The sequence below is a fragment of the Cheilinus undulatus genome, linkage group 11 (assembly GCF_018320785.1).
Source record: "Cheilinus undulatus linkage group 11, ASM1832078v1, whole genome shotgun sequence".
In the NCBI taxonomy this organism is placed as follows: domain Eukaryota; kingdom Metazoa; phylum Chordata; class Actinopteri; order Labriformes; family Labridae; genus Cheilinus; species Cheilinus undulatus.
In genome coordinates, this window is record NC_054875.1 from 44,792,922 (window position 1) to 44,805,015 (window position 12,094).

Below are 12,094 nucleotides of genomic sequence, written 5' to 3' on the forward strand. Positions count from 1 at the left end.
GTCCTCCAACTTGGAGGTATTTACTGTCATCCTTTAAAAGTACAGAAAAAAAAAAATCAGTTTCAGTCATGTGAGTAAATGTATTTAGTTACTATCCACCCCTGGGTTATTGTCAAGTTAACACGTCTCACACTGCCGCACAGTGGACAGAGCCACCTCAGAGTGGTGGAACATCTGCTGCATCCTGTTTACTAACAGGAATTTTTATTGGTGTTTTCAGAGTTGGGTATATAGTTTAAGGTAGGATAAACCTGATGTTTGTTGCACATTCAAAGGAATCAGGGGAGAGTGCGAAAACTTTTTGCATTATATTCAATGCAGCAGCAAATTTCCCATGAAGCTGAGCTATAACAACAGATTCTGTGACCTACTTTCTAGGGGCAGACAGCAGTAGCATTAAACAATATAGACTTCTAATAAAGGTCTACAATGAGACCAACACATTATTTTTTCCATTCAGAGCAGAAGTAAAGCATGTTCTAAAGGTAAAAGTCAGCCTTTTCAGCAGTGTGACCACGACAACAGTCCAACCTGTCTCCTCATGAACAACCTAGTTTGAAATAAGGAAGTGAATTCAGTTCGGTTTAAACCTGCAGAGGAAACGGAGACACAAACTGTCGTGAGCTGACTTTGTGGTCTAAAGAGCGAGTGAGAGACAGAGCGAGAGGCAGCGCTGCTTCTTTTTCTGCTTCTTCTGTGTCTTAGGTTGGCGTTCATCTCGTGGAACAAACAGCCAGGAGTTCAAATGGGCTGAAGCGAGCACTTTGACTTCACTTAACAACAGATCCATGTGTCAGGATGAGCACCAACAGCAAATCAGTGAACTCCACTGCTATAAAAGCAGAGATCAAGAGACATGAATCTCTCCAGAGTGCAATCAATAGACTTTTCAAGCAGTTTGAAAGAGTCGGGGATCAACAGCTGCGCTCTGGCCTGAAAGTTTACCTCCACAGCATTCAAGGTAAGCTCATTTTTGCTCTTTGTAATTGACTTTGGTGTGATGAAATTAGATGAAAAAGCAGCACGCTACCTGTGTGCTAAGTTGAATGACAGGTTTATTCAAAATTTGGTGCATGGCCTGACTATTAGGATGCAGAAAATCCTCTGCACGCTATTACTTTTAACTTTGATTAGCTCTCTTCATCAGCATTAGTTGTTGGTTGTTGGAGGAATATGACAGAGTAGATGATAGGTATCTTCCTCTCTACTTCCTGTCTATATCGATGTGTTTTTCAGTGAAAATAGTTCCTCTCTCTGTCTTCCTCCATGATTCTCATTTTACAAATCTTCCTCTGTGGCATTTTAATGTAGTGGCATTTATTTATCAGTCAGCCTCTGTCTGGACCCAGGCGGCCAATGGCAACATCCCTCAGCTGCCATCGCCATGGCAGCAGGATAAAACCTGCTGTGCGGCCTACTTCCTGTCTGCCAATCTGCAACTGCCCTCAAAGCCACTTCCTTTCAGACGAACAGGGCCTTTACATGTGAAGTCGATCATTTTTACATCATTTCCTCTTATCTTGACTTCCCACCTTTTCTTGTTAATGTGTCTCAATGTGTTACCGTTGAACTCCCTGCTTTTTTGACTTATCAGCAATGTTTCTGTGGAACAGACGCAAAGGTGTGAACGGTTTCTCATCTATGCTGAAGTTATCGTAACACTTAAACTAAGTAAAACTACAGTGTTAGTGGCAGACACTATGCTTTATACTGAAAATTATACTGTTAACATTAAACATAATAAAGCTGATTATCGTTGTTTTGATTGATTAGTATTTCCCCCTCATAAGTTCTTATTTTTTGCATATTTGTCACAATTAAATATTTTAGATCATCAAACTAATTTCTGTATTAGACAGAGGCTGTGTCCAAAACCAATCACTCATTCCCTACTCCCTATCCACTCTGTAGTGAGCAGCATATAGTGGACTATATAGTGGACTCAACTGCAAAACACAAAAATGATATCGAGCACTACTCCGGCTACAAGCAATGACGTCACTGCCATCTCACAGTTAAAACATTTAGCAACAACAGCTCGTAGATTTCAATGACAACACCTGATGATCGAAATTCACGTTTGAATTTCACTGAAAACTGATACTATATGTGATTTATTTTCCTCCAAAAGATAAAAATACTAATAGATGAGAAAGCTTGTGTCTTTAGTGGCAAAACAGTATACATTTTTGTGTATAATGTAACTTATTTTTGATGATGATGATGGTTTCATGTCTTGTAATCCTCAGAGTTACTCCGTTTCAAATCCCTAACATTTTCTTACAGATTTGGTTAAAACCAATTTTAAAAAAAAGTATCAAATAAAGTTTTTATATGTGTTCCTGTGCTCTTCTCATTCATCTGTCATGTTCGAGAGCAGCAACTGCTATGCATGATGGTAAATATTGCTGGGCTAGTGATCATCGGTTGCTCACTACTTTTCAAAATACATTATGGGATAGAATGAGTGCACCGTATAGTGAATAACAATGCTCACTCGGAATTCGAACACCACTACAAAATGGCGTATTCACTATATAGTGCACTATATAGTGAATAGGGAGTAATTTCGGACACAGCCATTGATTACCTGAGTAAATACAAAATACAGTTTTTAAAAGATTATTTAATTTATAAAGGTGAAGCCATCCAAACCTACCTGGCCAAATGTGAAAAAGTAATTCTCCCTAAAATTAATTACTGGTTGTGCCAACGATGTCAGCGACAGCTGCAAGCAAGTGTTTGCCATAACGGGCAATGCGTCTTTTACATCCCTGTGGAGAAAATTTGTCTCGCTCTTCCTTGCAGAATCATTTTAATTCAGATATATTGGAGTGTTTTCCAGCATGAGTGGCCCTTTTAAGGTCATGCAACAGCATCTCAATCAGATTAAAGTACGTACTTTTACTAGATCACTCCAAAACCTTCATTTTTTAATCCATTCAGGGGTGGACTGAAGGTGTGTTTTGGATCATTGTCCTCTTGTATGATATACATAACTGTGCTTGAGCTTGAGGTCTTGAACTGATGGCCAGACATTCTCCTTCAGGACCAGAGAAAGATAGATCCTTCCAACACACCACTGATGAATCTGTTAAGATAATCTTTAGAACCATCTGATAATCGTGCCTTTGCTGACTTTGGCTGCAAGAGCGCATCAGGTCAAAAATCTGCCAGTTATCTTGTAGTGTGAGCCAGGCTTTAGACAAACAAGAAAGGGTTTGGAATGCTCAAATATGAATACAAAGCTGGTGGCATTATAGGGAGGCACAGGTGAAGGAGCTTATTAGGCAGAGGGGACTGAATCAGTGAGAGAGGTGTTAATCTGTTCTAAACTCACCTTACAATAACAAAATCAGTCGAAGTTAATCAGATTTCTAATCACATTTATTAGAGTAGGAGTACTGGATTTCCTTTTTGAAACGGTAGAGCTAAAAGTTACATACAGTATGAACCGAAAATGCATGTAAGTACACCTCAGAGTTGACCCTAAGTACAACACTCAGGTAATTGTACCTTGATGTCACCACTGGGTGGATAACAACACAAAATATAGGGTTTCCCCTCTGATTTTTCGTATTTAGTCATCACCTTGTGATGCTGAATCCACTGTTTGTCAGGGAGCCAAAGGTCTGTCATCCTCCATGAGGATTTCTGTGAGCTTTGAGGTCTTTTTAGGGTCTGGCAGATCTTAAAACACTCTAAAGAGGCACCCGACTGTGTGTGTAAAAACATTCAGTTGATTTTTCCCTCAGTATAATTAGGCTGCTGGGGCGTCTGTGCCGTAGTGAGGATCAAAGTCAGTGTATCCTCCGTGGGGGCCTGGATCTGTGAGTGTGGAGTTCACTGGTGCTAAAAAGAGAGCCACCTCTCCTGTGGACTTAATAAGCGAGTAGGATGTGGTCGGCTGATGCTGTGTGCCAAGGAGAGGGAAAAAAAAAAAGCAGAAAGACATGGAGGAAAAGGAGTGAGGTGGGAGCGAAATGAAGACATTTAAATATGAATATGACTGCTGCGCACTGCAGCATGGTGGGGAAGAGGACAGCTCACAGTGAAGGGGAAATGAAAAATCACCCACCATGACTACTGCCCTTGGTCAGTGTCCATCTGACAGCAGGCGCCCATGGGTGTCAGTGTGTGGGTAGAGCTTTGTCTGTATGCAGGCATGTGAGTCTCTTTGCATAGAGATAAAGCGTCTGTCTTTGTGTGGGTGTGTATTTTAGAATAATCAGATTCACTGTGCAGCCATGATCTGTATAAATAATCAGCGTAGCCTGGGTGACATCAATCATCGGCTTATCGACTGTCTATTGAAAGTAGAGCTGGGCAGTTCAATGTTTTTGAGCCAGAACACGTGTAAACAAAGCTGCAGGAGGGAGTCAGGGGTTGACAAACTTTTAAATGGTCCCTGTCATTCAGTCTATATGCACATGGCAAAGGCTGTACACTAAGGGGGAGAAATGGGAGGGTTTTCTGGCTTTCTTATGTGGACTTATTGAACCAAACTGAAATGCTGCTAATTCTGGGCTGTGTAAAGGTTGTTTTCAATCATGATCCCGAATGTCTGTTGTGGGTCAAGAAGTTCTAAATGGACCTGTACACTGCAGTTATCATCAGAAAATGCTTACATTCCACATTTTATCCATTTTACCTGTTGTAGAGATGATCTATTTTACGAATCACTCAGTCTTACAGACCTCCTAGCGTCTAGCGTTGTCTTAGGGATACACAAGTTTTGAGGAGTCTTCTACTAAGCTAAGAAAAAAGCTGAGTCTCTTTAACATGAAAACATCCTCATTTTTTGACAAACACGCTTTTAATTGAAATGAGAGGTGTACTACCAACTGAATAAACCTTGTGGGGTGAGTCACCATGTAATGACATTTCGAGCCTGCTCTACCAAACGGCTCTTTAATGTGAGCCATGGTGGCTAGCTCCTTTTTGAGTGCCGGTTTCCTTTCTTCCATCCTTTGTCTTTTTTTAATCCAGATTTAAAAGCCAAACTGGTTCCAAATGAAGAGTTATCTGAGAGCAACAACCAGCTCTACAGAGCTGAGCCAAATGATCTGGATCTCTTAACAGAGACGGATTTCTGGAAATCACAACGAGAGAGCTGGGTGGCTTAGGAAACCCGGGAAGTTCAAAGCTTAATGTGCTAAATCATGGCAAAACCTGACTGTTTTGTAACCTGACACACCAGATGGATTTTTTTTCACACATCTATCTGGAAAACCTTCAATACTAAGCGGGAAAGGGCAGAGGATTTGAAAAAACTTGGAGTTTGATTGGATGAACGTTCTGTCTGTCACATCTTTACGGGCCAATCAGAGCAACAAACACCGAGACCGAGGTGTGCGTGCGCAGCTGCCAAGGAACAACGTGAACCATGGCGACTATAGACATGTCAGTACACGACTTTTGTTGTTTTTGAAAAGAAAGCAACTCACTGCTGTTCTTTGTTCTTCTTTTAATGAAGAAATGTCATCAAGTTAACAAAACTGACACTATAGCAGCATCCACGCTAATCTCTTCCGCCATAGTTGCACCGGCCTCTTGTTGTTAGTGAATCTTTCTAAACCTTTTTTGCACATTTTTGCCTGAATATTTCACTACTTTCAGGACACAAACACAGCTTAAGAATTAAGAATGTTTATATTTTCATGCTTTAAATGTTTGGCATAGTTGTAAACAGCTCAGAACTTGACCTTTTTGGTAGAGTTTCTCTATTCAGAAATCACTTCTTGCCCCCCATTGGGAGCATCACCTGCAAATAACCTATAGCCAAGCGAGGGACTACACAAAAGTTTTGATGCAAAAAAAGAAAAGAAAGGAAAGAAGAGATCTGTATCAGGCACTTATCCTCAACAATAGCCTGTAAATAAACTCTTTCACTCAGCTTACAAAGCTTGTCAGCACCGGGCAAGGTTATTAATAGTTTAGGATTTTTCATTAGTTTTAATTTTTATTTAGTTTTTACATTTTGTTTTGAATTTCAGTTTAGTTTTTAATTTGTTTTAACTGCTGTTTTTTTTAGTTCAGTTTATTTTTTTGAATTTGCAAAAATGCTTCGTTTAGTTTTTATTAGTTTTAGTGTTAGTTTTTAACCTGACATGCCAGATGGATGTGTTTCACACATCCATCTGGGAAAGCTTCAATAGGAAATGTTTGAGAAAAGGCAGAGGTTTTGAAAAAATTCAGAGTTCTCATCAGCCCAGGAAATGTTACCTTACTCATCTGGCTACCGTAGTTTACATCTCTACATCAAAATACAACATTTTTAACTGTGCCATGTTAAAGCTAACTCCTGTCTCGCCAATGTGACTGGAACTTTCCTTTCTAGCTTAATATTTTTCACATAGTATTTTATCAGAAAACATGCTCTACAGTCTATGTTAAGGCGGAGAAATTAATCAAGTTTCAATTTCAGTCCTAATTTTGACTTCCCATGGTTTTGAAAATAGTATGATCAAGATTGAATGGCTACTGTGCTCGATATTCTGTTCTGCCTGTCCTATCAGAATGTTGTTTCAAAGTTTCAGTCATTTATTTCCTTTATTTCCTTGTTTAAAGTGTCAAGAGTGTCTAGGCTTAATAACTGCGTGTGATGCCGATGTTTTAAGATGCTTTTTTTTATCCATAACTGAGCAGCCCTCGTCCAAATCCAAGTCTGCACACAGAACAGAATGTTTTAGAGTCATGAGTATTCAGACAGCTGGTCGGCGTGGTTCCAAGATTTAAATATTGATATAAGGATCTTCTAAAATGTCAGTGGTGGGTTTGAAACTCTGTCGTTGAGCTCTGGCTAAAGTAAGTGTGCACACAGATACAGAAAAATCATTGCAGTTTATAAAACAATATCACGCTAGATCTTTTCCAAAAAAACTGAAGCAGAGACTTATTAGATGGCCTGTTAGTGTAAGTTTTCCCACATTAAGAGGTTTTTGGCAGCAAATAAGCAGAGGAGGCACTGAGCAGACAGCGAGAGGCCCCAGCCTGTCATTAATGTAATCATATCTGTAAAATAAGGTTTACTTTAAGTGTTAATATGATGTCAACATGTGAGTTATTTTAAAGGAAATCTGTTTTAATGGATGTAATGAGTTTAGAGCAGTCAAATGTCTCTCTCACTCCTCAGAGGGACAATTTCTGTTAAAATAATCCCCAAGACTAAATGATGGTTGATCAGAAAGAAGTGGTAGCAAAACAATTAAAGCTTGTGTGTTGTGCTTCAAACTATTAAAAAAACAAACATAGAACAATATGTTGCCAACGCCAAATGACAAGGGGTGTCAAAGAAGACCTCCAAGGAGGTGGAGAGGAGTAAAGCAATAAAATGTGGGACAGGTGTTGCGCTCCTTCTGACCTCTGCCTTTTCCCATTCACAAAGATTTTAACATCATTTTAAAAGTAAAGGTCCAGCATATTTAATAGGTGAAAATACACATTTAAGGCATATAATGTCAGTTTATGACATCTCTGGTCACAAGATGGGGATGTTTGTCCAATTTGATGGAGAGAGTCTGAACAGACACTCATATAAACCTAAGAATGTGTTTATTTCATAATTTCATGATGCAAATCTCTGCTCAATAAAGACATCATTTTAGATTAAACCTGCTGGCCATCAGATTTGGGGTCTCAATAACCTCTAAATTGTACATTTTTAACAATGTCAAGCTTTTAAATTCCTAAATACCCCACATTTCTCATTTACTTCCTCTGATTTAAGTGAAATGTTTTCACCCAGAAAAGGACGGGGCCTAACCTTAACTAACCATGGCCTAACCAGATGGATACGCCCGTTTCCTTGTTTCTCACTGGTGAGTCCATCTTTCAAAGCTCCCGTCTGAACCGTTTGGGCCCAGTTAGAACGTCACAGGACCAGTCAGCGTCGTGGGGCAGTACTTTCTGGTGCGGCAGAGTCGTGATGTGAGCAAACAGCAACAAGAGGCCAGTGCAATTATGGAGGAAGACATAGCGTGGATGCTGCTTAAGCGCCAGTTTGATCAGAACTTGACATTTCTTCATTAAAAGAAGAACAAAGAACAGCAGTGAGTTGTTTTCTTTTCAAAAATGACAAAAGTCGTCTACTGACATGTCTACAGTCACCATGGTTCACGTTCTGCAGTTCTATATGGAGTTTATTCTTCGGTAGCTGCACTCCTCGGTAGCGGCGACGACGTCACATGTTTTGTTGCTCTGATTGGCCTGTAGAGATGTGACAGACAAAACGTTCATCCAGTTACCATCTTGAGTTTTTTTCCAAGGCTCTGCCCTTTCCCAAATGCTGTGTATCGAAGGTTTTCCAGATGGATGTGTGAAACAAATCCATCTGGCGTGTCAGGTTGGACAGGGCCAGCATCATTTGGGAATCGAACCTGGATGGGATGCTCTTATCAATAGGCTGTTTGCAATCGTGTGATCATGAATGTCTATTGGGGGTCAGGAAGTGGGGGATAGCCGTATTAATGGGAACAGAGGAAAGTTAGTCCTCAGTAGATGTAAATTGACCTCTACGCTGCACTTATCAGAAAATTTCTTCATACATTGACTATGAAGGGATTTTTTTTTGCAGTTTTACTGATTTACCTAGCTTGGGGGTGATCAATATCACAAATTACCTGCAGACTACCGAGCGTTGATACCTATATGAAGTGAAGGAAGAGTCTTGAGGAGCCTTGTTCTGAGCTAAGAGGTTAGCTGAGCCCCTTTAATATATATAAAAAATCTGTATATGAGCACCTGCTCTACCAACCAAGATACGCCAGCACCCCAGACAGAGGCTTTTTAAATTCACACTCAGAGATAATACCTCTAAAATGCTGAAACTTCTTGTTGCCTGAGTATTTCACTTCTTTCAGAACACAAAAGTAGCTTAGAAATAAAGAATGTTTTTATTTTTATGCACTTTGAAAGCTTGGCATAGGCTTTTTGGTAGTGTTTCTCTATGTTGTCTCTTGCCCCCCAAAGGGAGTTCCTCACTGCTGTGTGACATCTTCTACATAAAAACCTATAGAAAATGAGCTACAGAGGTTTAAACTGGTTTTGCATCAGGCTGCAAACATAACTGAGCTGTGAGGTCATTTTAATGTGGAACCTTACAGATCTGAACTAGCCCCTTTGAGCCACCCTCATGTGGCCACTTCAGGAACTGCATCTTTTAACACTCTTGTTCCATGTCTTGTCACCTGCGTGCATCCAGCACTGCAGCAACCTGAGGTGCACTCTCGCTCACAGACACAGTCATGTCATGGCGCCACACTTGTTAAAAATGTATTTTTACACATGCCGCCTCCTGTAAGTGTGTTTAGATTTCTATCAAGCAGCTCATCTTGTTCTCTTTTTTATTCATGAGCCTTCATCCGTGGTGTCCCTTTTAGGTCGTGTCATTTTTTTTTTTTTCCCCTTGAGCCAAAGGCGGCTGTCGGAGGTCTTTTGTATTCAGTGAGAGTAGTTTATTGCCCTCTCACTGGCTGTGGAAAGGAGGGGAGGGGGGAGCGGGCTGAGCAGGTGGACGGTCAGACTGTGTGTTATGAGATGATGGTGGGAGGCAGAGAGTGGTGCACTGTGGGGAAATGCATCCTCTGATTCACATCAAGGCGTTGTTTTTTTTAATCATAGAGTAATTAACATGAAATTACACACTGGGTAATAATTCAGGAGATGGATGTGTAATCATGTTTGCTGCAGTGTTGATTTTGTTGCACGCAGCAAATTTGCTGCAGTTCTTCGTTTATTTGTCTGCATTAAGATTTGTGTTCGTTAAGATTAGTCCATTAACAGGAAATTAATCTGCAACTATTTGATATGATATTAAACCAGGATGACTCTGTGAGAATTTACGGATTTGTGCTGCATTCTAACAGACTGAATTTCTCTACATTCTGTCCACTTTTCTGTTGCTCAGACACCAGATATTAAACTTTGATACATCTCTAGTTAAAGTTATATGACACTGACATTTATTTAAACACCACAGCAACAGAAAAAGAAGTCCTGGGCACCTGATAATAAAGTATTTTTATGTTTTATTCCCTAAAATGTAGGCAAACTCCTTCACATTGGTTAAATAGCATGGAAGTATCAGCAATGCAGTTCTCCAGCGCTGAAACATAAACTTTTATTTCTGTAACTCTGTGTTTAAAGAAGAGTATCAGTTTCATTCTGCTTTGACTAAAATCCCATCGGAGTTTCAAAATCTGAGTTCTGAACATTGCCAGTGTTTTTGTTCTTTCTTTTTGGTCTGCTACAGTTTTAGGTGAAATTATTAGTGAAAATGTGATTTTTTTTTAAAAGCTGTAGTAATTTTCAGTACTTCTGATAATTAGAATTTGGCATATTTTGTTGTTTTATTACTTATGGTATTAGAAAAGTAGCAAAAGGTACCGCTCTTATTGTCACATATTGGCAAAAAAAAAAATGCAAAAAGAAAGAGAAGGACCCAAATGCAGAAAATTCAAAAGGATTTACTTAAAACAATCAAAAAAGGTAAAAACTGACCAAAAGGCCAAACACAAGAAAAAAATCAACTAAGGAGCCACAAGGGAAACATCCACTAAACAAAACTTTAAATCCAAAAGGGGAAAAAAGGGAAAAATACCCGTGAGCCACAAGAAGGAATCTCAAGGAGCCAGTCCCAGAGACAAACAACGATCTGACAAAGGACAGGGAGAAACACAGAACCCTGTCTGTCTGCAAACACCTTGTTCGATTCTATACGGGTACTCCACCTTCCTCCCACAGACTAAAATCATGCTCGTTAGGCTGATGGGTGATTCTGAACTGTCTGCAGGTTTGGCTGTGAGTGTTCCTGCTTGTTTGTCTGTGTATGTGAGCTCTGTGATTGTCCTGGGAGTTCCTCACTTCTTACTAGAAAAAACATAGGATGAACATCTGTATCAGTCAAATTAGGCCCTGTTTATTAACATCAGCCATCACTGAAATGACGGGGAATAACAGATATCAGTTACTGATATTTATCTGTTGTCTAATCAATTTAGTCCTGGCATCTGTTTTTCCATAAGGCTGAAAAACTGACCAGTTAGACAAAAACATCTGTATTGACATTAGCCCAAATTTTCACAGTCAGTGCATTTCTTCTGGCTAGAAGCCTTTGCATGGCCAGGTATTTTATTTACATGTAATATTTTTTACAGATAAAGACCCAAGCTTGGGACTTTAATTAATCAGTGAATCATTAAGCAGAGTTGTTGATAGTGAATTTTTTCTGTCATATTAAGAACTTTATTTCCCACAAATCCTAGTGCATTTAGGTTTCAAATCAAAGACAACTTACTCCATTTATTTTTCTCTTATGTTTTCATGCAGCTAAATTTCCCATGTGTGTAAAAGAGTTTGTTTTATTTAAACAGAAATCTCAGTACTGTGTTTTTTTCTTTTGCGTTCAGCGGTCCAACTATCGATATCCAATATGCTCTCATCCCTCTCACTGTTGCTCGCTTCATGCTGTGAGCACAGAGCTCACCCACTTCTGCTAATGAACACATGCCATAGTAGGCAATAGACTGCAGATCAATACTCTCTCAGGAAACCTCTTTCACTCACATGTGCAAGACACACACACAAAGAAACACTCACACAGAGAAACACCATTTTGGTACAGAGATCCTGGCTGTGATTGTGATGCAGAATGTACCGAAGGAGGAGGAGGAGGAAGGACAGGGAGGAGATGATTGTGCCACCAGAGCCAGGAAGATTGTAACACCTTAGCAACAAACAAGCCAAGCCTCCCGCCGAGGAGGAGCCTCACAGAGCCACGCACACTCTCTGTTACTCAGATTTATGCAGGGGGAGAGAGAGACAGCTGAAGATGGATGGGTGGAGGTCTGATCCAACAGATTATGATTCTGGAGTCACGATTCGATTCAGAATCGATTTGTAATTCACAACACATTCCCATTTTATTATTGACAGCTAATTATTTCAGTATCTTCTCCATTCTGCTGTGCACTAAGGAGCTTTGAATTATTATTGGGCATTACATAGATAATAAAATGTGCTCAAGATGGTGCCTTTTTAGCATATTTGTAGCATTTTTTATCAGCTCATTACCATAATTTAAATGTATAAAGTC

The 12,094-nt window shown here is 39.8% G+C and overlaps 1 protein-coding gene across 2 annotated transcripts in view; it reads left to right on the forward strand.

The window, feature by feature from the left end:
• The window catches only part of agap2 (ArfGAP with GTPase domain, ankyrin repeat and PH domain 2), a 64,275-nt gene that overhangs the window by 2,284 nt on the left and 49,897 nt on the right, over nt 1-12,094 (forward strand). For both annotated transcript variants that reach the window (XM_041800242.1, XM_041800243.1), the window contains exon 3: nt 706-961. In XM_041800242.1, the coding sequence (XP_041656176.1) occupies nt 799-961 (163 nt within the window). In that variant the 5' untranslated portion in view covers nt 706-798. The remainder of the gene's footprint in view (nt 1-705; nt 962-12,094) is intronic.